The sequence below is a fragment of the Alternaria atra genome (assembly GCF_907166805.1).
Source record: "Alternaria atra isolate CS162 genome assembly, contig: 21, whole genome shotgun sequence".
NCBI classification, from domain to species: domain Eukaryota; kingdom Fungi; phylum Ascomycota; class Dothideomycetes; order Pleosporales; family Pleosporaceae; genus Alternaria; species Alternaria atra.
Genome location: NW_025091319.1, coordinates 3,000,734 through 3,028,503, shown reverse-complemented (window position 1 = coordinate 3,028,503; position 27,770 = coordinate 3,000,734). Strand labels below are relative to the sequence as shown.

The 27,770-nt window shown below is 51.6% G+C and overlaps 7 protein-coding genes across 7 annotated transcripts; 4 read left to right on the top strand and 3 right to left on the bottom strand.

The window, feature by feature from the left end:
• Positions 1–28: 28 nt before the first annotated feature.
• Positions 29–2,986, top strand: ALTATR162_LOCUS1408 (uncharacterized protein; the record flags this gene model as incomplete). The annotated part of the gene is made up of 5 exons (XM_043309004.1): positions 29–125; positions 187–1,629; positions 1,691–1,732; positions 1,790–2,823; positions 2,873–2,986. 5 exons carry the CDS (start codon positions 29–31, stop codon positions 2,984–2,986), a joined length of 2,730 nt encoding a protein of 909 aa, XP_043164939.1.
• A 1,010-nt stretch (positions 2,987–3,996) lies between these two features.
• Positions 3,997–5,634, top strand: ALTATR162_LOCUS1407 (uncharacterized protein; the record flags this gene model as incomplete). The annotated part of the gene is made up of 2 exons (XM_043309003.1): positions 3,997–4,130; positions 4,182–5,634. The coding sequence occupies 2 exons, from the start codon at positions 3,997–3,999 to the stop codon at positions 5,632–5,634; spliced, it is 1,587 nt and encodes a 528-aa protein (XP_043164938.1).
• A 1,793-nt stretch (positions 5,635–7,427) lies between these two features.
• On the bottom strand, positions 7,428–9,192 carry ALTATR162_LOCUS1406 (uncharacterized protein; the record flags this gene model as incomplete). Its single annotated transcript, XM_043309002.1, has 3 exons — positions 7,428–8,282; positions 8,333–8,447; positions 8,495–9,192. 3 exons carry the CDS (start codon positions 9,190–9,192, stop codon positions 7,428–7,430), a joined length of 1,668 nt encoding a protein of 555 aa, XP_043164937.1.
• Positions 9,193–10,942: 1,750 nt separating this feature from the next.
• ALTATR162_LOCUS1405 (uncharacterized protein) lies at positions 10,943–12,571 on the bottom strand (the record flags this gene model as incomplete). The annotated part of the gene is made up of 3 exons (XM_043309001.1): positions 10,943–11,252; positions 11,306–11,928; positions 11,993–12,571. 3 exons carry the CDS (start codon positions 12,569–12,571, stop codon positions 10,943–10,945), a joined length of 1,512 nt encoding a protein of 503 aa, XP_043164936.1.
• A 993-nt stretch (positions 12,572–13,564) lies between these two features.
• On the top strand, positions 13,565–15,134 carry ALTATR162_LOCUS1404 (uncharacterized protein; the record flags this gene model as incomplete). Its single annotated transcript, XM_043309000.1, has 7 exons — positions 13,565–13,625; positions 13,764–13,803; positions 13,854–13,915; positions 13,970–14,118; positions 14,207–14,578; positions 14,625–14,798; positions 14,850–15,134. 7 exons carry the CDS (start codon positions 13,565–13,567, stop codon positions 15,132–15,134), a joined length of 1,143 nt encoding a protein of 380 aa, XP_043164935.1.
• A 705-nt stretch (positions 15,135–15,839) lies between these two features.
• Positions 15,840–19,338, top strand: ALTATR162_LOCUS1403 (uncharacterized protein; the record flags this gene model as incomplete). Its single annotated transcript, XM_043308999.1, has 5 exons — positions 15,840–15,856; positions 15,910–16,593; positions 16,647–17,799; positions 18,672–18,939; positions 19,016–19,338. 5 exons carry the CDS (start codon positions 15,840–15,842, stop codon positions 19,336–19,338), a joined length of 2,445 nt encoding a protein of 814 aa, XP_043164934.1.
• Positions 19,339–19,813: 475 nt separating this feature from the next.
• Positions 19,814–27,674, bottom strand: ALTATR162_LOCUS1402 (uncharacterized protein; the record flags this gene model as incomplete). The annotated part of the gene is made up of 7 exons (XM_043308998.1): positions 19,814–22,097; positions 22,145–22,631; positions 22,682–23,216; positions 23,333–25,943; positions 25,990–26,297; positions 26,344–27,041; positions 27,089–27,674. The coding sequence occupies 7 exons, from the start codon at positions 27,672–27,674 to the stop codon at positions 19,814–19,816; spliced, it is 7,509 nt and encodes a 2,502-aa protein (XP_043164933.1).
• Between the last annotated feature and the right edge of the window lie 96 nt (positions 27,675–27,770).

Genomic DNA, 27,770 nt, shown 5'->3' with positions numbered 1-27,770 from the left:
AAAGGCTTTGTAGGGCCAACTGTTCATGATGGGCTTCGATGGCACCTCGGTCACTCCTCACATTCGTACGCTGATCGAGGAACATCATGTTGGCTGCATACTACTTACTGCCAAGAACTGCAAATGTTAGCAGCTTACGTTTTCTGTGGCTATTTGCCGTCTTATACACTTACTAATTTGTCACAGCCGCCGAAGATACTACGACGCTTATTTACGAGCTACAGAAGATTGCTCACGATGCTGGCCATCCTGTTCCCCTGGCGATTGGCATTGACCAGGAGAATGGCGGCGTCAACAGTCTTTTCGATGACATCTATATCCGTCAATATCCCAGTAACATGGGAATGGCAGCTACAGGTTCTACCGAGCTAGCTTTCGAAGTAGCCAAATCGACTGCACAAGAGATTGCTGCGTGTGGTATCAACTGGATCTTCGGTCCGTGTCTGGATGTACTCACCAATGCACGTAACCAGCCTCTGGGAGTCAGGACGGCTGGTGATGATCCTCAGGAAGTGTCTGCCTTTGGATGCGCCTTCATGGCAGGCTACAAAGACGCTGGGGTGGTGACTCTAGGCAAGCACTTTCCTTCGTACGGTAATCTGGAGTTTCTAGGCTCAACACTCGACGTGCCGATCATCACAGAGTCCCTAGAGCAACTGAGCCTAAGCGCTTTGATACCGTTCAAGAAGGCTATTGAAAGAGGTCTTGATTCCATGATGGTTGGTGGTTGCGCCATGTCATCGGCCGGACTGAATGTGATGCACGCTTGTTTGTCTGAGCAAGTTGTCGACAATCTCCTTCGTAAGGACCTGAAGTTTGACGGTGTCGTGGTCTCGGAGTGTTTGGAGATGGATGCTCTCAGTCACAACATCGGTGTAGGTGGCGGCACAGTGATGGCGGTCAACGCTGGCTGCGATGTGATACTTCTATGTCGATCGTTTTCACTTCAACAAGAAGGGCTGAAAGGCCTCAAGACCGGCATAGAGAGTGAAATGGTCTCGAGAGAACGCATCTTCAACTCCCTCAGACGCATACTAGCCATGAAGAAGAAGTGCACATCATGGGAGAAAGCATTGAACCCGCCGGGTATCAACTACCTAGAGAAACTTCAACCATCGCATACCGCACTATCAACAAAAGCATACAACAGCTCCATCACAGTTGTGCGAGATAAGAACAGGCTTCTGCCGCTGACAAACATAATCGAAAGCGAGGAGGAGCTTCTTCTGCTGACACCGTTGGTGAAGCCTTTGGCTGCATCAGCTGCATCACGAGCAATGTCCGACGCTGCTAATGGCGCAGCCAGTCACTCACCAGAGCCAGCTGCTTGGGATCGGAGTTCGTCAGTTATGAGCGGAGAACGAGTCTTCAGGGAACTGGGCCGTTCTCTCGCCAGGCAACGCAACGGACGACTGCTTCATACATCTTACACTGCGAACGGTGTCCGCCCAGTCCACGAGAACCTCATCAATCGGGCAAGTGCCATCATCGTCCTTACGGCTGACGCAAACCGGAATCTGTATCAGCATGGCTTCACCAAGCATGTCTCAATGATATGCAACATGCAATACACAACTGGTGGCGAAAGGCGTGAGAAGCCTCTTATTGTTGTCGCCGTGTCGTCGCCGTGTAAGTATCTCTGTACGAACTGCATGTGAGACATACACTAACTTCGTACGCCTACATCTAGATGACTTTGCAATGGACAATACCATTGGAACTTATATATGCAGTAAGTGTCTCTGTACGAGTTGCATGTGAGACATACACTGATTCTTTTTTTGTTTAGCTTATGACCTAACTGAGACCGCTCTCAACTCGTTAGTACGCGTGCTATATGGGGAACTGCAAGCGACTGGATCCCTCCCGGGTACGCTCAGCAAGAAACAACCTATGACGCGACAACATTGGCTCGTTGAGAATTTTAACGAGACTCGAGACGAAAAGGCTCTGGATACACTGATCGCAGCTGTTGTCGAGGGTACAGGCTCAAACCAACGGTCGGAGATGTCAAGCGCGACCTCGAGTTCGTTCATCCTGCACCACCCGGAGGTAGAGGAGTCACATTTCGTCGTTAGGAACAGCAGCACACAAGCACTGTATGGATTCTGCTCGACCTACTTTTTCAAGGCTACTGGCACTGGTGTGATTGGAGCCTTGTTCGTAGATCCAGCGAGGAGAAAGCTCTCGATTGGTCATTCGCTGCACAACCGAGCTATCCGTACACTGCTGCAGAAAGGAAGTATTAAGAGATTCCAGCTTGGATCACGCCTCCCAAGTATGTATCTTGGAATCCCAACCGGACATGGAATTGAGCGCAAACGACTTCGGTCGTGGTTTGCTCAGCTTGGCTGGGGTGCTGCGCTTTCTCGTCCAGTCTGTAGCATGGTTGCGCGCAATCTGCAGGCATGGACCCCACCTACTGGCATGGCGAAGAGTCTAGCAAGCGCAGGAGCACAATTCGACCTTGTGTACGGATGGGATTATGCAGCACCCATTCTCGACCACATCAAAACGAGCAACCGTCAAGGTCTGGCAGAGGTGTACAAGCTTGCGCTCACAGACCCGACAGCCTGTGGGATCATTCGGGCAAAGCGACCAGAAGATGGCGCGTTGGTGGGCACTGTTGTGCTTTACAATAACCACTCGCGACTTGCTGAGTACATACCCCCATTGAAGGACCTCAACGAGGCGGCTGGAGGTATTTCCTCACCCGTCATATCACCTGGTGTAGGAGAGTATTCGACACTGCTGCAGGGGTTGATCCTTCTCGGCATGCGACAGATCAAGCAGTTGGGGTGCAACGCATGCTTGCTCGACTATGTGAGTAGCCGTCTATTCCTCGGCCATGGCAGCAAACTAACACAGATAGATGGACGGAGACGGCAACTTCGACGGCTTCTCGGCAATGGGGTTCGATGTCATGCATACCTTTGAGGAAGTTAGCTGCGATGCTGCAACATGGACCATGGTCCCACCCGCTTGATTGGTCTGACTCTCTCATCATATGCCGACATTGCTGGCTGCTTGGTTCAAAGCTTTTTGAGTCGGCGTTTTGGGAATATTTTGGGCTTGTGTACTAATTGCGTTTTGCACTCCGACACGGACTGGCGTCCCATTGGTTACTACTACCGCTTGTACCATAATCTGATGTCGTTCCATGTATGAACCCGAACGAGTTCCTCTTCCGACATGCTCACTCGGCTCATCTTACCCTGCTGCGCCTCTCATCTATTGAATCAATAGACATGGCAAACTTGATAGGTAGATGTACGACGCATAGCGCTAATCGTGTACAAGCGACGTCTGATTAGAGGTGCCTGGAGAAATGGAGGTTGTTCCTGAAGCTGAGCGGGTCCATAGCCAGAGTAAGAGGCGCCACTGGTGCGATGGCGTAGGGTGATCACCGTTCGGCTTGTCCCTTGGAGAAGCCCTACCGAAGGAGCCCGCGTGCCAGCGCTCTGTGTCTCTTGGATGATTGAGGCGGTATACAAAGTGTGCCTGAGCATCTTTTCCACTTATATTCAGGCAACCGAAGCCTATCCTTCCCGTTCATAAATCCCCTGCCGAGCCCCACAGCAGGCGGGACCCTTTGCGCAGCGCACGTATCCGACCTTGGCCACAAGCGCATGTGATGCGTCGTCGCACAACTTCAACCAGACAGCCGCGAAGCCTTTGACTTGGTGCGCTCCGTATGAGCCACAGCTCCGAGCCTTTCTGCGCGTTTCAGCCCCAGTGTCGCTCCTCAGCGCGCCGTGCCAGCGTCCAAGCTGTGTCGTCCCCATCTTCTCCGCGTGCTCGCCTGCCGCACCTCTCCACCTTCAACCCCAGAGCCCCAAGCGTTCCCAAACCACAACCACCACTCACCAACTCCCACGTGCGTGCCACTGCATACTCGGTCGCGCCTTCCTCATCGCCACGTCCTAGCTATCGTTGCGCGTATGCGCCAAATCGAAACCGACCTCTCTCTCCACCCTGGCCAGGCTGCACCGAGCCATGGAGCACTTCAACACCAACACCATGTCGTACATACCGCTCCAGACCGTCACAGGCCCCGACCAGCAGATGGCCATGCCGATACCCCTCCAGTATGACCAGCGCTCCAACTTCGACGCCGAGACGTTCATCGGGTACGTACAGTGCGTGGCACATGCTTATCAGCTGCTAACCTGTTTGCGCAGAAGTGAGGACGCCTACTCGACATACCACCTCCAGCAACTACCACCCCAACTCAAGCGCTACCCGAGCACATACGAAGATCCCTTCTCCGACGTCCAAAGCGGCTACGAGCAGTCGATACACCCACACGAGCACAATGGCATGCCTGAAAGTCCAAGCATCGAGAGCAACAACAAGCTCCTTAGCTTCTCGCTACCCGTCATCCCATATACCATCCTCACGTATGCCATGCAAAGAGTCTCAATATCCATGTCGGCCCAGCTCCATGGCATGTTCTTCCTGGCTGAATCTCCCTGGGCAACGGCAGCTGACGTCCAGGCGCCTTCGGAATTGACTTGCTATAGGAGGAATCTCTTCCAGATCACTGGTACCATCACGCTCCCCCGAAGCCTGCAGTTTCTCATGACTGACCAAGGCGACCAAATACCCATTCTTGGCCAAGAACTCACTATATCCGCGACCGAGTCGCTCGAGGGCAACGCGGTAAAGATAATATCGGTTCCGTGGAAGACTCCTGCAACTGGCTGCGCGTCTGTTGAAGATAAATCCGAGAAGGAGCCACCGACATACCCACTCGATCTGTCGACCGGTCAAGATATGGACTCGGATTACGTCAGCTTTCCTATCAGTTGGAAGCGACTACAATTCCGAATAGCAACTGCAAACAACGGGCGAAGGAAGGAGCTTCAACAACACTTCGTAGTACGATTGAAGGTGATGGCAACCCTCGCTAATGGGGCCAAAGTACCGATATGCGAAGTTCATTCTGGTGCAATCATCGTACGAGGAAGGAGTCCGCGCAACTTCCAGGCCCGCAAGGATTTGCCTATTAGTGGAGGTACGACCGCGCGGAAAGTGCATACTCCCCAGCAGCCCAGTAGAACGCCAACGGGCGACACAAATCAGAACACGCCGAAACAAACATCAAATCTACCTGTAGCCTCCTCAAAGCCGATGGACCTACTACAGATGCCGTTTGAGTTCAACACAAGTGAGATGCCGCCATCTCCAGATTTCGCCTGGAAGATGCCAGCAGGTGCCATGACTGCGATACCGCCAGATCCCCCCTCATCCCAGTTACAACATGCGACACCATATGCACATTCAACACCTGAAATCTCACGGAGCGTTCCTCCACAACGGGCATCTATAGCACCAGTCACCCTGTTTCTTACCGACGACGAGCCACAAAAAGCACCTTCGCCTAGTGAACAGCCAAAGAAACGCGCAACCCCAATGCGGCCCCCTTCCTTCTCTCTAGGCATCCTCAACAGTCCTGATGAAGGTGCCGACATGCTTTACGAATATTTCCCGCTTGGTCTGGACGACTGGATGCCGCCTGTTGATGCTGTCTACCGACCACATGTTGTTCATCATATTACTCCTCTCCCGCAAGAATCAAAGGCGGATGCTGGCAGGAGTCGGTCGAAACGGTATTTTTCGGATGCTTGGTAAGGGAAGCCAGGCTGGTTTGCGTTTTTGTTATGATACCCTTTGTGTTGAGTCATATGACTCCCCTTTGTAATACTTTTATGATGAAAAGAATACTGATGGTGGGTCGGAGTGCATCATGGCCTACCCGAGTTCTACCTTCACGCTTTCCTCGCACTCGGATAAAGGGTTAAGTTCAAGTACAGAAGATTCTTGAGCTTGGATATCTCAAGATTCAGCGGGATGAGGTAGGCAGCATGAATTTGGCGTTTTTCTTACGACAGCAAGACTTTCTTCAATCTACTTCGAAGTCTTTGTCGACTATATATGATTGCTACATCTCCCCTTCTTGGCAAGCTATTATTATACCACTTTGTTCTCATATTGCGCCAGCTCATGCTATGTCCATATTTGCGTGTTGATCGACCGTCTTTCTACGTTTGAAGTAGCAACGTCTCGCACACATCGTATTCAACCTCGTCGCCTTCGTATTGCTCACGTATGATATCCAGGAGAGTTGATCTTCGGCACCAACACCTTATCCAGAGTCGACAGACTACTTGCCGCGAATGCAGCCGACGCAAACTACACGCAGATGTAACAAGAATACCGCCGACAATGCTCCAAGACGATTGCGGAGATGAAAGACTGCAACCGTCCTTTGGAACTATCACCGCATCCACATGGCACCTACAACCCCAGACCCACCCATCTCGCCAAGGGCAGTTACAGAGGCGTCAGTACCCCCGCAGTGCAACTCCATATACAACGTAGTATCTTCAACGCACGTACACTCGGCGTCGTGGTATCGTGCTGCATTGTGATAACCGGACTTGTTTCCGACCCAAGTTGGAGTTGGAGTCGGAGTGCGGAGTGCGGAGTGCGGAGCAAAGGAGTGTAACAGTAGCATTACATTGCATCGTTAATCACCACCACCAAACTCCCGATCATCTACCGTCAACGAACAAAACAAAACAAAAAGCGCCGAACGACTGCCGATTTCCCGAATGTCCCCTAAGAAAGTCGCAAAAAAAAAAAAAAAAAGACTATCTGCTATCACAACGTAGCATTTTGGTGACATGCGCTATTGTTGGAGTGTCTAGTCGCTCCGTGTGTAAAATGGGTAATGGGTACATCTGCAAGATACCTCGGGAAGTGGGTCCGAGGATGGATGGCGCAATTTGCAGTTTGCAGTTTGCAGCATGTCCATCTGGGACCCACGTGGCGCAGGAGTATCGTATCTCCTATCTTATTTCTCGCTACCAGTGGACGGAGAGCGCCGGTTTGGGTTGGTATGCTCCGTTCCCTTGACATGGGGCTTATATTGGGCAGGTGGGTAGTAGGCGTTACGTTTCGTGGCTGTGGCATGGTTATATTGAGCGATAGCAGTGGAGTTCAAATTACGTACTGCCTGTCTAGAAGGATGAACTTGGGTTTGTCTGTACAGTCCGCATGTGGTGCTTGGTCCCCTTTTCCTTTCCCGCTGCTATACGCTGGTGTGCGATATCGTCGGGAACCATGTCCATCACGTGTCAAGTATGGAGGAAGGAGAGAAGGAGAGAGCGGATTAGAATATGTTTCATTAGGTCGTCTGAATGCCCAAGAGCATTGCGATGTAGTGTAGCAGAAAACGCCAAAAGGGAACAGTGTGGTAAAGCTCCCGTATGCTCTCGTAAATCTTCCCATGCTGAGCTGTAAAAAACTTTCTAAATTGAAGAAAACGTGTATAAATATCGCTGAAATGAATTTACAATAAAGTTGGATAAGGCGTATAAAGAGAATTTGCGAGATGCATTGTGGGTATCATCGCATAATGATTACTGTCCTTCGAGACAGCAAACAGCAACAGCTGCGCCATAAATCGCTGACTCCACGGCAATCTCCAAAGAGACGGAGCCTGGTTCCGCTCCCGAAGCAGTAGTCAGCTCATGGAGGTGCGACTGGCATAGCTCTCTGAAAAAGGGATACTTTTCGATGACAGAGCCGTTGCAACCGATGCTCATCCGACCAGCGGACGCAGGCGTCAGGCCTTCTGATTTTGTTCTAAGTGCCCACAGCGCGTGGATACCCGTTGCGAGATAAGCTGCTGCACGATGCGAGACTACTTGCGAGACCTGACGGACGAACTGAATGTCGTTGTAGGTGGGTGGCTTGCTGAGAGGGTGCTTGGATTGGAAGAGGACTGTAGCACTCGTCAAGTACTTGGAATCATCCATCTCCATGGCGGCAATGGTTCCGGTATCCAGGGTGTAGGGTTCAGCTAATTGATGGGGTATCTCTCCGCTGAACAAGCCTGCTGTCTGCACGGCTTCCACCAAGATCAATCGAACGATCTCTCCAATATACCGACCACTGATCATGTGCTCAAAAGGCTGGAAATCGGGTCGCATGTGTGCGTCGTTCAGCTGCTCGTCCCATCTAGTTGTGGGAAAGACGTCTTTGCCGAACATGCTACACTCGGTGTTGACGAGCACATGAGTAGCCCCATCCAGCCATTGCTGGGGGTAACCCTTGTACTTGGTAGACGCGAGTGACGATACAGGCAGGTGTACGGATATATTAAATCCGGTTCCCAGAATAACAGCAAAACGCGTAGAAGGGTCTTCGTAGGCACGTGATAGCAAGGTTGCTGATGAGTCGTTGACGATGGAGTCCATGTGTACTGGTAGGCCCTTGAAAATGTGAGAAGTTGTAGGAGGCTTTATTTACCATCAAGACTTACCCTCTTTCTGCACGGTGCCATAATCAGCTCGCTCAGATCTTGGCCGAGAACACCCTCTGTCGCGCGAAACCCCTTTCCCATATCTAATAAATTCGCACTTCGACTAGAAGTTTGCCTGGCAACAGTCAGTCTTGCAAGGTAGACTGCACAGAGAATACGTACTCAACAGGGAAAGACCACGCCAAGCCCATGGGAAAGCTCTCAGTGTCGGTAGAATTTCTCAGTTGCGGATCTGCAAGCGCTTGCTGTATCTTCTCGGCCATCCACTCAAAGAACTCGTTGCCTCGTCTTTGCCTGACCTTTTCGTCAATCTTGTAATTCTTCATGACGACAATGCGCATGTTCTTGGCACCAGGTTGTCTGCCATTCAGTTCCACGAGTGCAATACGGAATGTAGAGCCACCGACATCGAGAGCCAGATAGGTTCCTTTTTCCAAACCGGAAGGTAGTTTGTGGTTGTACGATGGCAACATGCATATGTCGCTCGATTGCATTTTTGGGGCAAATTGATCCTGCAACTTTGCAGACATGTCTAGCATCTTGCCAGGTCCTAATGGTGCCTCGAATAGGCGTTGGACTTCATGGAGTAGATCGTCCATTGTCCGGTCGTAAGTCCGAAGTCCATCCCGTACGCGACGTCGCGAGGTTGACGACGGAAGCACGGAGTGCAAAAGCGATGGTAGCATGGCGATTCTTTCTAGAGCCGCAAGAAGCCCCTCCCAAAAATCGGACATGAGCTGTTTGTACCAGCAATGATTGTTGTCGTCGTTTGTTGCTTGATGCAAGTCACGGGAGCTGTTCGACTCTGGGGTAACGGTGACGCGGCCGCTCTTGAAGCGTTTCAGCCGGAGAGGTGGCATGGAGGGACACGGTAGGTATGGTTGACGATGACGACTGGTACCAGATTGTAGAACGAACGTTGTTTGTAGGTATTGTATCAAAATGCAAAAACCAGCAAGAATGTTCAAAGCCTGCGAATGTCGTAGTGAACGGGGGCTAGACACGGGCCGGTAGCATTAGTGAACCGATGTCGCAAATAGCTCTTAAGCATAGTTGTATGACTTGTCAGAACATTAAAGAGGTTGTATCCACTAGCAGACGTAGTCAGGTATTGCTCCGGCGACTGGCGTGCGAGACCCGCTGCTGAGGCACGGCAGACAAGCACGTAAGAGTGAACGCGGGGGCCAAGGAGACAATGGAAGCAGGGGAGGAAGTCGTGAAGGCAGCGTGTATTGGCCGTGAACAGCAGTCGACGGCGTGTCGCTGGCGCCAGGCACACTGGATGGGTATTCGGAAATATGGCGTTACTGTCATGGCGAGCGTTGGTGGGGTTTCGTAGGAAGTTTCCTGACGGCCATTGCTACCGTTACAGTCGGCGACGCCCGCTAGCCCGTATTGGGACCGCAAATCTAGCCGTAAGCGTTTACGATGGGACTTCGGTGGACAACTCGCCGCGGTATGATTCAACCAGATTGTAGGCGTTATGCAGTGTGGCGATCATCGCACACCCCTTCACAGGTGTTTTGGTGTAAGCAGCAAGCAGGATTGGACACCGTTGAGTTGACGAGACCTCGGGATGCGTGAATGAGCGGAAAGCACGTGCCTCCCGCTGTCCGGCGCCAAGTCTCACTCAGATCAGATCCGACTAGGCAAGCTTGCGCCTTCATATCTAATCGTATTCAATCTCACCTGTGGATACTGATAATTCACTGTAGACGATGTTGCCATGTGGTGCTTACCTAGCGTACTACTAGGTTTCTTGCATAACGAGGACTCGAGAATCGTGGAGTTAGCTGACAACACGGAGCCAAGGACCCTGCTGCTGCACGACCTTGGTGTAACCACCACCTTCCTCGTGGCCCTGGCCGGACTGTCGATCCCCGATGTGGACCCGAGGCCTTCCAAGAACCCACTGAAACATCGTGTTCAAACGATTGTGGCTAGGAAACTAGTATATGGTAACACTCGCTTTTGCTGACCTCCGTCTAGCTCGGTCGTAGATCATCGTGAAATTTGGTAAGTCTGGAAGGGGCGATCAGCTGTCAGGAATGGCATCCCGTATTGCTATCATGCACCCTGTAAGGCAAAGCATTTGCTCCTCGGAGCTCTTGGTCTCTTGTAACAGATACGTGGCGATTCATACCGGTTGAACGGGGCGTGAGATGCTGACAATGTTCCGCACATTGTACTGATGCTTGGGGTTTTCCGGCAATAGGCTACCGGGACTACTGGTTCTTGCTGGAGATTAACAAAATAAAACTACAGCTGTGTACCGGGCAGTTACTATGCCATAGTACATGCCCTTGCACCAACACATGTACAGTGGTTATGAGAAGGTTCTTTCATTAGGAATATGGATAAGCCGCCATGCTGTAGCACCACTGGCTGCGTCAAATTAACCCGCATGCTGTGCCACGGAGAATGTGAACCGCAATGTCGTGTAGAGACCTGTAAATGACCGCCTAAGCTCAAATGTCGAGAAACCGGACTCCTTAACTCTGATCCACTAATTCAACTCCAGTTGAGGTATCCTAAAGAGGCAAATACAAGTAAACCAACCCCCGTCATTACCCATGCAGTCCCAACCACGAGCGCTCTTCGGTAATTGGACTAGACCTTTTCAGTATCGTTATGCGCCGTGTGGATGATCGCCTTGGGGGCGACTTCCGCAACTGTCTCATCGGTGAAAGCGACATCTTTCTCGATGGCGACAGTATCCTCGACTTTCCAAAGAATTACAGGAAGAGCAACAAGCAGACTGCCCGCAAGCAATCCCCAGTTGCTGGCAAACATTGTCATGTAAGCAATCTTGGTGTCATCCAAACGCCATGTGATGGCACCTCCAGCAGACTGAATGCCTTTGTAGAATCCGGCGAAGTTGGCGAGCTTGCGGCTGTTGTTTGTCAGGGCGCCCATGAACCTGATTTCATTAGCATTTTGATCAAGATGTCTCAACTCTTATTCCGAACTTACCAGTAGACTGAGGTTTGCCAAGCGGCATCGGAGAAGCCGTAGAACATGTAGAGAACGAAGGGACCAGCGTAACCTGGGTCAGACCAATCCTTCTTCTCGTTTGTCTCGTCTTCTGCCCAGGCGCGGTCGTAGGTCTTCTGGAACATGTAACCGAAACCCCAGATGATCATGATGGTCGCGAAAAGCACGCCCCATGCAGCCTTAGCACGTGTTGTGCGACGGACGCCCTTGATGTCAAGCGCATATCCAAAGACGTAGGCGCCGATAATCTGCATAATGTAGTAGACGACGCCATTGAGTGCTCGGGTGCGGACGTTGAAGTATGCAGCGTTGATCTCGGTGAAATGGTAGGTGTAAAACCAGTTGGATGCGAGGAACATGGGGAATAGAAGGATAATGTAAGGGTCGGTGAAGAAGGTCTGGTAAAGACCGACTATCTCCGACTTCCAGGAGGGGTGCTTCATGACGATGATCTTTGATCCATCATCACGGATGACATCCTTCGCGTCGACCAAAGTCCAGGCGAGAGCGGCACCGAGGATGGTGAGGACAAGGAAGCCGACGTAGGTACCGTCGTTGACTGTACCGGCAGTCTTAGTGTGGATGTTCTGGCCCAATGGGATCTAGGAGAGTCAGTACTTGATGACGAGTTATTTCGTACTATTCTCAAGGAAAAGGATCGCGTACCAGACTACCAATGACAGCACCCAGGTTGAAGATCATCCAGAACCATGAGATGTAACGACCCTTGGATTCCTCTGGCGGGTACGACATCATGATGGCGCCCTGGGCGCACCAAAGCAGACCAGCGCATACACCAAGTAGTGCACCAGCGAATGTAGTGAAGCCCAGATTCTGCGTGTGGTTGTAGCATAGGTAAGATGCAACATAGACGGAGTATCCAACGCCGCCAAAAGACAGAGCAGTGCGGATGCCAAGCTTATTGGTAAAGGTGCCGGCAAAGAAGCCGACAACAGCAAAGGTCGAGTACAAAGCCGTGTTGGCCCGGTTGTTTGCAGTCGGGTCAAGTTGGCCGCCACCACCCATGCCATTCAGAGCATTGAACATGCCTGGACACATGAAGCAAACGAATGAAACAATGACCAGCTGGACGGGTGGTGATGCGAACCATGGCAGCTTGAAACCGGCGATGGTGAAGCGCTTGTATTTCCATGAAGCTGGCAGATCAAGCGTATTGGTGTCAGTCAACGAGTTCTCCGGAGAGTTGATGTCGTGTGGAGGCTGTTTTTCCTCATTGGTCGCCATGATGATGTCCGCGCGATGATGGGTGTTGTCGGTGTTTAGCGCGTGGATCGGAGTTGAGCCCTGCGACAGACGGTAAAGGCACGTCGTCGATGGTGTGGAAGATGCGAGCAGGCAGGATACAATAAAGATACTAGATGCTCGCGCTCAGACCAGGCAGGATACGATGATGGCAAGCTATAATTAAACGAGGTTTGGGTGGGTTGAAGGCGAGGGGCACTTGGTTTTAAGCATCTGTCAGCTAGGGTCTTCACACGGTCCATACCAAATCTCCCCAGCCAACCTGCATCGGGGTAGCAAGGCGGGCAATAGCACGCGACACCCTCTGGCCTGAGGAATTAAACGACTGCAAGCCCACAAGTGACAGCCGTCGGTGAAGGATTCGTTGGCATTGGCGCTGCCCAGGCAAACGCCAGCAATCAGCCGTATCCGCACCCCCAGGCCGTACTACAATGCAGTAAGCAGCAGCAGCAGCAGCAGAGGGACGGCTACAGGTGTCCGGAACGGGGTCGCCAGTGGTTCTCGGGACAGCCATCGGGGGTCAAAGCGGGGCGTTGGAGACCTGCTTATCGACCATGCATGGATCTGCATGCGTCTGCGACCACGCTGTTGGTTGATGAATCGCCGTCCCCCCCGGCACAAGGCTGTGAGCTAGAAGACGCCGGACTGCAGCCACAAGTGCAACGCTCTCCGCCCGCCACCCGAGTCGCAAATGTAACATCGTCCTCCTGCGACTCCATCAGTACATCGGGCTTATCAGTCGCGCTTGCTATCGTGATGTTCGTCTCTGGCTGCCCGCGATGGCTAGTATCCGACCCACGCTCGAGCAAGTTTCCACTGCTATCATGGTCGATGGTGGTAACCATGCTTCCACCATGCTCCTGTAACATTGCGCATGGTAGCAGACGGGGTATACAGCCGCTTTAGCTGGTGCAGATAGGCACGTTGTACTACCACGTTCACCTCCAACTGTCCATCGCATGACGCACCACGAGCATGCGGACCGATAGGGTGAAGATTCCAGAGAACGTGGTCAGACCCGGCAAGTCTGACCGTTGTCCATGTTGACGAAGAGACCTTGGACGATGGTCGAGCTTGCGATACTACCATGACCCAGAGTGACGTGAAGCTGCTGGAGCTTTCATAATAATCATCGCCAGTCCGCTGTAGAATTGCCCTCTAACCCCTCACTTAGCACAGAACACTCGCAGTGGCACAGACAAGACAGACATTATGTACGAGCATGCAATCCTTCGACGTCTAACCCTTGGCTTACCGCTTCTAGGCGGCTAATTATCAGAGACGACCCGAAAGCTGCATCGCAATACATCGCCGACTATGTCATTGGTGCATCTCTTGTTCCCTTGTCATGCTTCATTGTCAGCTAACGCCTCAGCATAGAGCGCATCAAGGCCTTCAACCCTACACCTGAGAGACCTTTTGTCCTAGGGTTGCCTACTGGCAGCAGTCCTGTCCTGATCTACGAGCATCTTGTCAAGCGCCACAAAGCGGGCCAAGTCTCCTTCCGCAATGTGATCACGTTCAACATGGTACGAAAGACCGCCCTGCATGTGCCCCAGTATCCTTGTTTCCAATGTAGCACAGCAGCGTGATGTTGAGTGGTGCTGACCCAATCAGGACGAATATGTCGGCATTCCACGAGACCATCCCGAAAGCTATCATAGCTTCATGTACAAGCACTTCTTCTCACATGTCGACGTAAAGCCTGACAACATCAACATTCTCAACGGTAACGCGCCCGACCTAGAAGCTGAGTGCCATGATTATGAAGAAAAGATACAACGTGCGGGCGGTATCGAGCTGTTCCTAGGTGGTATCGGGCCAGATGGACACATTGCCTTCAATGAGCCAGGATCCAGCCTCAAGTCTCGGACTCGCGTGAAGACCCTGGCATACGACACCATTCTGGCGAACTCGAGGTTCTTCGGGAACAATCTGGATCAAGTGCCGAGAATGGCATTGACAGTTGGAGTTCAGACTGTGCTGGATGTAAGTCACACCAACATGTACCTTGGCAAAGTCTCACAGACCTCAGGCACGCGAAGTAGTCATTATAATAACGGGCGCACACAAGGCGCTAGCGCTTCAGAGGTGCATCGAAGGTGGTGTGAACCACATGTGGACGCTGTCCAGTCTGCAGATGCACGCCCACCCAATGATTGTGGTTGACGAAGACGCTACCTTGGAGCTGCAGGTCAAGACGGTCAAGGTACCTTCTGCCAACACACACGTCACCTGATGCGAAACTGACACTTTACAGTACTTCAAGAGCATCGAGATGGTAGGAGACGAACTGGGAATGCGCCAGAAGCTCCCCAGAAAGCGCGACTCGCTTATGGACGAGGGTACCTTGCTAGCCCCTGACCAAGAGAACGGTATCAGGTTGACTGTGCCGCAATTTGATCTCTCTCGTTCAGCGAGTCCAGTCCTGGAACCAATGAGCGCTCGCATCACCGACGAGGAGGCCAGTGTATTGCATCCCGTGAGTATGGATGAGATCGCAGATCAACCCTCGGTCCGAATGAGCGCTCGCGTCACCAGGTAGCCTCAGCATACGTTTCGAACGAACAGGCAGTGGAAATTGTCAGGAAGCCGTTGTGTTGCGACGTTTATTTTCTTTCTTTCTCTTTGGAAATCCCTTAACTGGTTGCTGGGTCAGAAAAGAATTTCCTATGAGCTTTTAGATTGTCCCAATGCACGACGGTATATCGGAGAAACCGTTTGATAGCCACATTTGGTCGCAGTTATCCTACCGATAGTTTGCAGATATTCATTGAGATATAACAGCTTTTGCATGGTCGTAGAGAAGCGTAGAGGTGATGGTAGGGTTGAAGTTGGATGCAATGTGCCCGCCTGTTGGAAGCACATGGTATTAGAATGTACAACAAAAATCAGACAAGGGGAATATCATGCCAATTGGTACATACACGCAGGCATCAACTGTCGGCCGGTTTGCTTCTTCGTCTTCATTTGTGTCGAAATACTGCGTCGTAGAAACTTGGGGAGTGTTGTGTGCTTGGATTCGGGCATGGCTTTAAGACGGAGCGCGTCGCTACCAATTACGATCGAAGCGTTGGCCTTTGTTGGAGACTTGAGCATATGCGGAAAACTGCGTATAACTGGTTGTGCTTGGTGGCAGGCTCTAGAACGTCATTGGCGGCGGGTGGGTGCGCGTCATCCTGGTTCCGATCTCCTCGTATCAAACTAATTCGGCCGCATCCTCTATGTGAACGTCCACGCGCCGGTAACCATGTCTTTCGTGGTTGAGTAAGTTGAAGCATTCGAGAATGATGCGTTTTATCTGGCTAACAGAATTGCAGCCAGGTGCGACGAATTGACAGCCAGCTCGATCGGCTGCAGCTGTCATCCACGCGAACAGGCACCTTCTCCATCACCGCCGAGGAAGCCCACGACCCCACCAAGACGACACGAATCGCACATCTGCAGTATCTCATCAAGTCCCTCTCTACAACCGCATCATCCAAACACAGCCTTGTCCCTGTCGCGCGCATATCGGAGACGCTACAACGTGCCAACATCGCTAGCAGTTATGAGGATGCGAGCTACGAGCATGAGTTGGAATGGCTACTAGTTAGCAAGGCGACGACACAGGTCTATGGACAGGTCTTGAGCACGATACTGGAACAGACCATCCCACTCGAGGACGACTTGTGGTACTGGGACGACATTCTCTCCACCTACCGATTCGCTGGGTTATACTCGATACAGACATCCCCAGTCCGGGTGTGGAAATGGTCGCAGGAGATATACCATGATGTGTTGTCACGTGGGGGCCAAGTCGCCGATGGTTGGAGCCAGTTCTATGGCCTCGTCAAAGATGCAGTCCAAGAGCGGAGCATCGCCAATATCCAGCGAAGGGTCGTGAGCCCACTGGCGCTTGTGAGAAACGAAGGCAGAAGGAAGCGGGCAGCCTTGAGGAAGATACGGCTCATCAATGCAAATGCGCTCGGCGTACTGCTAGGCGAAGGCTTGGGTAACGAGAGGTATGCCATCCATTAATGAATTGCGGAACAAGTGCCGTCGCTAATCGTCCCAGTGTACACGACGATGGCACACAGTCGCCCACACTGCTCGGCACACAAGGCGGACATAGGTGGAAGAGCGTCATGTCTAAAAACATTGCCCTCATGGATGCCGTCATCCAAAGCGTAAACACCGCAGAGCTTTCCGTTGATAAGTTTGACGACTCTGTTGCGAGCATCACCCAGGACGATCAATTCTACTCACTACACGAACCCACTGGAGAGCGAAGTGCAAGCACAATCAAGCCGGCAGAGGTAGCGGAACGGCTGCAGTACTTACTTCGGGATGCACTGCCTACCTACACCTCAAACTTCAACGCTGTGGTCAAAGAGAACGGCCGTCCATCCCTGATCATCCGGTATTGGCTTCCCGCCACTATGCTCCTCGTATCATCAACCACTATCCTGCGCATATTCGTCAACCGCAAAGAGGAAATCTTGACTTGGGTACGCGAATTAGGACAGACGGTAATCGACTTCTGGACGAACTGGGTCGTGGAGCCCGCGATGAGGATCATCGGTACCATCCGCCACAACGAAGACAGCGAGGTTTCCATCATGAGCAAACGAAGTTTGGAATCTGACCGCGCAAGCCTTGAGCGCATGGTTATTGACTTTGCCGTAAAGAACCCCGAAGGCCCAGCATTGACTGACACGCAGATCGCCGACATCAGAGCTAGAGTCCGCGAGGGTGACCTAACAACGGTGTTGAGATCATACGAAAAGGATATTCAAAGCCCGGTCAAGGGAGCAATAGTCGGTAACCTAGCTAGCGCACTCCTCATCCAAGTGCAGAAGACCAAGGTCGATGTGGAAGTTGCCATGAGTGGTATCGACAGCATCCTCAAAAGTCAGGAGTTGCTCTTTGGCTTTATCGGTCTGACCCCCGGCGTACTCGTCAGTATCGGCGTCTATCGATACCTCCGAGGCGTCTTCAGCAGCCGCAAAGGCGTGCAGATGTGGGCCAGGCAAGGTCGCATGCTGCTCATCCTACGCAACATTGATCGCATCCTCACCAGCGCGACTCCTACTGAGGATGGCGAAATTTCTTACAAAGACCACGGTCTCCTTCTCTGCGAAGTGCATCTACTGCGACAAGCCGCGAGCGGCATTCTACCACGACGTATCTTCCACGATCTCTTGGTGGAAATAGATGAGCTTGTTGACGTAAGGAGTGGGCTGCAGCGACAGCAAAAAGTAGTTGAGCGGATTAGGTGGGCGTACTCAAAATGGTTTACATGACCAAGGGTGTCTTTTGCAACTGGGATCATCCAGTAACAGCGCATTTGTGATCAGCGTACATGCCCACTTGAATACAAATATACCAAGAAGCTCGTGCATTACGAAATGTATCTTCCAAAAGGCGTAAGCCGAGTATACGAGAATTGCAGCCTGCTGTCCTGAACTAGGAAATAGCGAAGACGGCCCAGGTGCGACAATGTGCAGGGAGACACCAGATATCAACCCCTTCATACACCAACGCACCAGAGCATGATGATGCCTTGTGGTTTCGGTGCGTGATGCCGGCAGTGATAGCCGAGTCAGGTCAAATGCGCAGTTGCCACCAATCCGCCTCTCATCACTTGCTGCGGACGTCCTGGGCAGTGACGAAGGTGGTGAGCCCGTGCGGACTATTGGCGCTAACGTCCAACGTTGGCTGGCACCTGTGAACTCCAACGCCATTCACTTCGCTGCCTGCTGTTAACCACACAGCGACATATACCCAAGACTGATTTTTATCGCCTACACCCTCAACTGTCGAGTCGAGCGTATCACCGGCATCCTCCCGCAACCTTCAAAGGAAGCCAGCTCACCGTATACCCCAAACCGGCGGGCGCCAACTCCGCATACCACTTCCGATCGATAACGCATATCGCGGCCCTATACCAACATGGCTGGATCCAGGAATTACGACTTTCTCGTAAGCTCGCCCTACCCGTTTCCTTGGCTTGCGCTCCCAACCCTTCCATACTTGCTGGACCCTGAACGCCCCTCCACCGCTTGTATACCAAGACCCACACTAACACTCCCCCGCGTAGATCAAACTGCTCCTCATAGGCGACTCGGGTGTAGGAAAATCGTGCTGTCTGCTGCGCTTCAGCGAGGACTCATTCACGCCCTCGTTCATCACCACCATCGGCATCGACTTCAAAATCCGCACCATCGAGCTCGACGGCAAACGCGTGAAGCTGCAGATATGGGATACTGCCGGTCAGGAGCGTTTCCGGACCATCACCACAGCGTACTACAGAGGTGCCATGGGTATTCTGCTGGTGTACGACGTTACAGATGAAAGGAGCTTCAATAGTACGTTTCCGTTGCGTATCCTGGGGAGGATAGCAACAAGTGGGCATCGATAGCAAAGGCTAACACTGGGCAACAGACATTCGCACATGGTTCTCCAACGTCGAGCAACACGCTACCGAGGGCGTCAACAAGATTCTCATTGGAAACAAGTGCGATTGGGAAGAGAAGCGCGCCGTCTCCACAGAACAGGGCCAGGCCCTCGCCGACGAACTCGGTATTCCCTTCCTCGAGGTTTCAGCCAAGAGCAACATCAACGTCGACCAGGCCTTCTACAGCTTGGCCGGAGATATCAAGAAGAGGCTAATTGACACGGCGAGGACGGACCAGACGGCGGCGCCCAAGGTAGACGTTAGCGGGCAAGACGGTGGAAACGCTGGTATGGGCGGCAAGTGCTGCTGAGAATAGCATCGAGGGGAGCAGGAGCAGAGATTTTGCCCTGAGATTGCTATGGGATACAAGGGAGCGATCTGGCTATGCGAAGGATGGTCGTATCGCGCTTGTTCTGGCTATAAAGTGAAGTGTGAGCAGCTTGGCTCGAAAGTACTAAAGCGGAACGATCACACAACGACTATACGACGAATATCCGCTCGAGCGAGTCTTTTGGGTAGCATCACCTTTTCTTACGAGTCTTTGTTTCGGCGTTTTCAAGAGAATGGGAGAACCTACTTTATACAATTACGTATTGTAATGCCAACCTTGTACATGCAAGAGTCATTCTTTACATGGCATGGAATCGGATTACTAACAGCCTTGCGCCTACTGCAGTGGTATGTGAGGTAAAGAAGGGATATTGATTGCTAACACTTTTCTAGTGTAACCGAAGCGACGCCCTCGACATACCTTGCCGTGTGCTTTTACTTGAAAAGATGACCACCTAAAAGAAAGCACACCACCCGATATACATAGCCGCCAAGTTATGCGGGTCCCTGGCCATAGCAATAAGCGCCTCGACATATCCCTCTACACTCAGCGGCACACTCTCCCCCTTCAAGTACCCATTCACTTTCGTACGCGTGATATCAAGGACTTCCTGCGGCGTATCCGGCACACCCACAATCTTCTTCCTCCGTTTGCCGCCCAGAAAGTCCGCCGTGGGATCATGCACAAATGTCTCCAAGATGGTAATAAGCGTGTCTTCGTGCTGCCGAAGCAGTTTGTACGTGAGTTCAGCGGCTTTGCGGAATGGGCCTTCCACGCCCTGGGGGCCCATGGCGTCGACCATGTTGTGTGTGAGGCGGAAGGGAACGAGCTCAGGTTTCTCGAATGTGAGACCTTTGTCGAAGAGGCAGTTGAAGTCTACGTGGAAGGTGCCGCCGTCGCCTTGTTCTAGGAGTACATTTTCACCGTGTCGGTCTCCTAGACCTAATACGTGTCCAACGATACTCATCACAGCGCAAGACCGTGTGTAGCGGAGACGTGCGGCGAACCACGCTTCTGGCTCGGGGAATGTCTCTACGAACCATTCATGCAACACAGGCACGAATTTACCGAGGATGCGTTCAGTGAAGATGGTGAGTTTGGAGGGCGATGACGAGGCTTCATTGAGCAGCATACGGATCTCGGTATAGTCGATTGGGATGTTGCGTTGGCGGTAGAAACGAAGGATAATGTCGCGCATTGGTTTGAGGCCTTCGACCCATTCGATGGCTCCGCACTCCTCGTTGAGAGGTGTCACGGCATATGTTTTGATATACAGGCGACGTTTGCTCGACTCAATGTCCTTTTGAAGAGCCCGATTGATCATGGCGTTAAACTCCATGAGCCGCTGGTCCTTGCGTAAATCGTCTTTTGGTTTGCAAAGTAGGCCGTATGAGCGTCCGTCTGAACCGCGTACGTTCAGCTTCCGTGGACGCTGTAAAGACGACAAGACTAACACATCGTCATCGAATGACTGTATGGTGATGGCATCGGCTGAGAATGGGTTGTGACGACGGATAGCTTGGCTGTCGTTGCCAGCGGGCAGATTCGGAAGCAGATTGGCCTCGATAGGCACCACCAGAGGTGTGGGAGCGAGCTTGTGGTTGAATCCCAGCTCCCTTGCTAAGCTCACGTGTGCTACTCGTGACTCTATGGGAGCATCGCAAGCTGCCAATAGCGCGTCTGTGAGTCGCTGCCCTTGGATGATGAGGTTCTTGAGATCGACAGAAGCTCCTTTGCGTTTGGTTGTGTCCTTCTTCTTGTTAGCGGATTTCTGACCTTGACCAGATCGAGAACCTACGCGTAATTTCTGCAACACAGCAGCACCCCGAGCTCTACGGTCATCCTGCGTAGAGTGAAGGACAGCGAGTAAAGCCCAGAGCGCCTGCTGTGGGTACGATGAAGCGACTCGAATGATGATCGTCTGGAGAGCATCCCAAACGCTCTTGTTTGGATGGCTGATGCGTGTAATGATCTGTGGAAAAGCAGTATACCAAGCGAATGCAGGCATCCGCTCTCCGGCGTAGCGCTTGACGTACTTGTTGATGTGGTCAAGGTAATTGAGCCGATGCTCATGAAACTCCTTATCTTTGGCGGATCTGGGTACATTGTTCATAACTTCCATACCCATGTCCAACCACAGCGTAAGTATCTTGGGCAGAGTCTGGTAGTAGTACTTCGTCCCGTATACCGTAGAGCGGACAAAGTTCTCAATGACCAGCTTGATCAAGCTGCCTGCGAGGTATTCAGAGCTCTGTTTTGTTATCGGCTGTCGCTTCTCCGACTCGAGAAGCTTCAGATACCATCGACCCAGGTAGTAGTGACCTTTGTCCCATCGGGGATACGTTTGCACACCTGTTACATACTCCTCTTTCAAAGACATCGACTGTGTCTGACCCGCGCGATCTAGCCATTTAGCGAGCAATAGTTGAGCATGGCACTTAACCTTGTTCATTGAGTGCTCCTCGCCTCGACCGACTGTAGTCACGGAGACGTTGATGGGTACTGTGTCCTCTTGCTGAAACGCATTACTGTCGATTGCGCCACGTAGGTTTTGTATGGCCTTGCGATGGTGGCCTTCTTTCCAAAGCAGCTTTGAATACTCAATCTTAGACGCGTTATCTCCGAGTCGCTCAGCGTGAAGCACTGAATTGAAAGCCGTTGTCATGAAGCCTCCCTTACGAGCCAGTCGTCCTGTCGTAAGCCATGCCGAAGCGATGTCGAGATTCGTGAATTCGATGCTATTTTCTGTCAGTATACTCAACATACGTAAAATCAGGTTACTCACCGAGACAATGTCATGGCGGCGCGGCGTAGTCCCAGAAGATATTGCTTGTCCGATGTGTACGCTCCGATGACGTCCAACCGTCGGTCCAGGTTCTCAAGGATGGTTTCACGGTCTGTCGCGACCCCATTGCCCATACCACTTACAGCTTCAACCTCGTATAGTGCATGCAGTTTTACAAGATATTCATGCGATGCCTGTACAGAAGCTGTGGTAGATGGAGACATGCTCTTTGCCAGAAATTCTCGCAGTTTTGCGATGACGCTCTGAAACTCGACGCGGTTCTTATGGCGAAGTGCCAACAGCGCTCGACCTACTCCAACGTTGAAATCCACAAAAAGATTGGGGTCTGCGACACTGACTGCACCAAGCAGTCGATCGAGTTGTTCCCATTTACCAGCAGACCAGGCTGCTTCAGCTGCAAAAGGCAATGTGCTACTCGAAAGCGGGTTAGTCGCATGGAAGCCATCCACGTAATTAAGAATCGAATCTTGAGTATGCGTTAGCTATTCTTCATGTGGTTTACTTGTTCGGACTCACCATATTGACCGGACTCCTTCAGGCAAGTGAGAAGATTGATCTGAGTCTCGACATCGTTTGGTTTTTCGGAGAGAGCAATTTCATACCAACTCTGAGCCGCTGTCCACCGTCCAGCTTTACGATCTTCGATAATCTGCTGCTCAGGATTGAGGACCTTGAGATGGGCCGATATTCCTTCGATACTGTCCGGCTCGTCGATATGCGCGTAGATCATCTGCAGATGTTGCAATAAATCGTCCTTCTCGGAGAAAGGCTGCTTCGACGCCAGCTTCTTGTCTCGCTGCTGACGAAAGTACTGTTCCCAGTGGAATAAAGCCCGAGCGTACGAACCGCATTCGACAGCTCGTCGAGATATAATCTCCGCAGGAATGAGCTGGAGTATTCCTTCAACGCGACTGACCTGCTTGATGGAGTTCATCTCATCGTCCTCGGACACACCGCGTCCCGTTTTGCCTGCCATTGTTCTTGCTTCAGTCAGGGACTTCTTCTTTTCTTGTAACCATAATGACAGGTAGTCGAGCGTTTGGAATACGTTCTGCGACAGGTCAGCAAATCAAGTCTAAGGTAGTAGTTGTAGAGCCTTGCCTCGCTGCACTGCTTGATGATGGAAGCTTCATGTTGCTCCGCCGTACGCAGGTCGGCCTGCAGCACCTGCAAGAGCTCTCGGCCAACATTGGCCATGTTCTCATCGTTGTCCGATACGATAACGTTCAAGGCTGCGAACGGAAGTATGAAGGTAGCTATTGAAAGATCGTAGCCTCTGATGATTCTAGCTAGAACGGGGAAGACCATCTCAACATTGACACCCTGCCCTTTTCGCAACAGGTCGTAAACAAAAGTCTGGAGCCAGGTTCCATGGCTGAGCTTCGAGTTGAAAATCGGATATGTCGGACCCTCGTACTGTATTGATGGGTTCATGTTGACAGAGTATTTGGAATCCAGGAAGGGCGTTAACACAGTTCTGACAGCCTCTGGAATATCGTTCCAACGTAGTGCCTCTGTACTAGTCTGCGAAGACCGAGGCTTCGCTCCGCGGAGAGCACTGAATCCGCAATGCTTGAGCATCTCCTGCATGGCATAGGCGATCCAGCCCTGTGCTTTAGCATTTGTGGTAGACAAGAAGACCTTGACCAGAACTTGCTCAAGGAGCAATGCCACGAAATCGATATCCTCGTCTCTGCGTGAGAAATTGGATAGCATTAAGACACGCTTCTTTTCACGAACCGTTTCCACTCGATATGGATCAAGACCGCCGATGATGCCGAGGCATTGAGCACAAAGAATGGTGATATCAGAATGGTCTTCAGAAAATCGTACGCTAGCATCAAGGAGAGACCGCGTCAATGCCGCCAACACCGGGAGAGGTTTCTGGCCGACTACAGACTGGTGCAACTCCTGCTGATTATCATCTAGAAACGGCACAAGCTCTCTCAGTGCCTGCCGCACTACTACTGAGTTCTGGTCTTTGCATCGATTGCTGAAGGCATGAAAGACCTTGATAGTCTCGACCATATCTTTGAACTTTACTAGTTCTCCTTCAATTTTGGAGAGCATTGATATGCCCGCTAGAGAAGGAAGATACTCAACCCTAGCTCGAAGTTGTGCATTGTCCTGCTGTATCATGCTCTCAATGGCTTTTTGAGCTTTGAGCTGCGTATCTTCGGAGAAAATCGACCAGTGTTGTACAATCAGTGCGAATGTTTGATCAACGACTAGCATTGTTTCGTCTCCGTCGAGAGCTGCCAAGAAAGCAGACCAGACTGTGAATGTATCGTCACATAGGTCTGGATCTCCCATGGCCGATTGGAGACAGGCTCGGATCTGGGGCAACGCCCCATTTACGCTAAATCGTGCGAGGTTGATCAGATCACCTATAGCAGCTATGCACCTCTTCCTTTCGGGCGTTGTATGGGGAACGGCCTTTCCGTGGGCGCTAGGGGCCTCGATGACGTTCGAGAAATATGCTATAATGCCTAGAATATGTGTCTCGCAGAATGCATCCAGATTCTTGGTCTTTGACGAAGATTTGCGCTGACCTGATTTCGTATCCGGTGCGAGAGACGCAAGGGTGCTGAATCCCTTGTAATAGGGTTTTTTCCTGACACCTTCTTGGTCGGCCGCTAGTTTCAGTATCTCGATGGCAATGCCGGTTATGTCCAGTGCAACCCAGGAATCAAGCCGGTTGTTACTGCCATCACGTATAGTAGGCTCAACAGCCGCGAGAGTCTCCATTGCTGTTCGTTCGACTTCAGCGACGGGCTGTGATAAGAGCAAGGCGAGTATCTTCGCGAGATTGGCTCTTGGATGCGTCAAGACGTCGATGATAGAAGCTTTCCGTGCCTGAGCGATCTTCTCGATGACGTCTCTTCGTTTGCTCAATACGAGATGAGGAAGAGTATCCGCTTGGGTTTGCACCAATAGTTGACGGACGCTTTGCTCGGTCAGATCTGCCAGCTGCTGCGCCTTCTGAGGCTGGTTAATGACGTCTTTTATGACTGAGAAGCCAATGACCTTCCAGTAAGGGCTCAAGAGCTGCATTGTATCCATAGAATACCCTTTAGCGATCGACTCAAGTTCGCGGTAAGCCATACCGCACACCAGTGCGTTAGGATGGCCTAGGTATTCGATGAGGTGATGTAATATTATGGGTAGCTCTAGTTCGCCGCACGTCATTGCGGTTCGACCATACGCAAGGATCAACGTTTCCTGGTCGGACAGAACGTTACGTTTCGCCAGAGCATCCAGAAACTCTATGAATGACCGCCGATTTTTCCCGCGAACGTTCTTGGATATGTCATCTCGTAGAAAAACCATCAAGGAACCTGTCGCCGCAAGCTTCAGCTCCCGTAGGGATCTACTCATAGACGCAAGTAACCATTGCCCTAGCTCACACACCTCGAGAGATAGATACTCAGGGTCAGAGATATGATTATAGACACGGCCAATGGCCACAGCCATAAGCACCCGAGATTGCGATGACTCTTCGAATGCTGGCTCTTTCGTGACGGCAAGCATGGCAGCAATGGCGTCCTTCCAGCTCCCTGTATCATCCTGTTCATTCCAAAACGTTGTGGCGCCTCGTTCATGCCGAGAGCTGGTATCGCATAATATACAAGCAAGTGATTGTAGTGGCTGTGAGGCGGATTGTGATGGTTCCAGACACCGAGATCCAGCACATGCAATCTTTGCGAACGCGGTCATAATATGCACTTGTACACGCTCGTTCTGTCGTTCATCGTCCATCATGGAAGAGTACCTTGCTCTGTTAAAGTCAGTAAGGTATATCAAAATCAATTGAAACAACTCACTCCATGATATTATGAAGATTAGACAAGTTGAGGATAGGGGAGTCGTAGGTACTGTCATTCAATACCATCATGAGCCGCTCATAGGTGGTACGGTTGATGTCCGAAGTGTCCGGTAATGTCTTACGCCGCTTGGTAGGCCTTTCTTCGCTCCCTAAGTTCAATTCGCGGAATACCTTTAGGATTTGCGTCGATTCGTCGGTAAGTTGAGCGTTCGAAAAGCTGCCAGTGTCACTCTCGCAGAGCTCTTTACGTATGTCTGCAACATGCATAGGCCATGTACCTGGTAAGGTCCAGAGACAGAGGGCAAGCTAGCATCTATTAGCGTGGACGGACATTACAGTGTCCTGTTCATACCTGTAAGTCTTTATGGAATTTAGAAAATTGCTCCACGTCCTGACAGGCTCTGGCTACAACCTCCTCAACATCGTGTAGAACGATTGATCTGCTCGCGTCCTGCCGGCGCTGGGTAGTCGAGACATCTGTAGGGGACGAGATAAGTATACTGCGTAAGTGGGTGAAAAGGATAGCCAGTCGCACTTGACTGATTTCTGATGCTGGCGATGATGACAGGCCATCAAGAAGCTCGCTGAGGCTGACAATCAATCCCTGTGCATTCTTCAATGAAGCCAAGGAGCGATATTCAGGCGAAAGTGCAGGAAGAAACAGGATTTCTAGTAGCTGCAGATATACACGCGTAATCTCATCGACGAAAAGGCGCTTCTCCGAACTTGTTGTCCAACGCCTGAAATGTTTCCACAAAGCTTGAGCACTGTCCATGATCCATGGTAGATGATGATCTAGGGCACCAGGCGTTACAGACACGCTACCTTGAGGTTGGATGACATTGGCCAACGAAAGGAGCAGACAAAAGCCAATATGGATGGCTCCTAGTTGCGAAGTGATTGTTCGTTGCAGATCATGGGGTAGGGCAATGATTTGCTGGCTTTCAGGCCAGAACTCGCCGATGCTGGTTGATGATGGCAGGGCAACACTGAAAGACGGCGCAGGTGCGGAAGCCGGATCGTCCACAGATTGCAGCTCTGTCAAGATAGCTGAAAGGGGTAAGCAGATGCAGGATGAATTTTGGCTTAATACTCACATTGCACACACGACCTGTAGAGTTGTGAGACTGCTGTAGCTGGGCGCCAGAGAGCAGATGTTCGAGCAAGCACGCTTAGGCACAGATGGAGCAGTTGCTGTACGTGTTCGTGCACAGGATTGAGTGTTGCATGGGTCAAGAGGCCCAGCAACTTAGGGAACAACCAGAGAATGAGCGGGGGCCGAGGAATACTGTCATCTTGGCCGTCCCGGATGCTCAGCAGTAGATGTGGCTTTTGTTGCAAGATGAAGGTGAGCGCGGCAATACTGTCGATGCCCTGCTGCCTCTGCTGGTCCTGGGCAAACGGATCGTCTTTGAATAGTCCCTCGAGACCCGCTTCCGCGATGACGCATATGAGCGCTACGAGTTGTTGATCAGGCTCGTCGGTGTTTGGATGCTGGAGAAACTCTTTTACTAGTTCACCAAAGCTGACTTTGGCTACTTCGCCATGCCGCGCATTGACATTTGAAGCGTTATGCACAATTTGAGCCGCGATGGTAGAAGGGGGCGGAACGCCGTTTGAATTGCCGTTAGTCACTGGTGGCGGTGCCATCCGCTGAGTCGAGCTCCCGCCTTTGCGGGCCATGATGCACGTTACTGGCGTGGCATATCGAGTAAAGCAGGAAAGAGCGTACTCCTGAAAGACGGCCGGACACCTGGATGTTGGCGATGATGCTAAGTT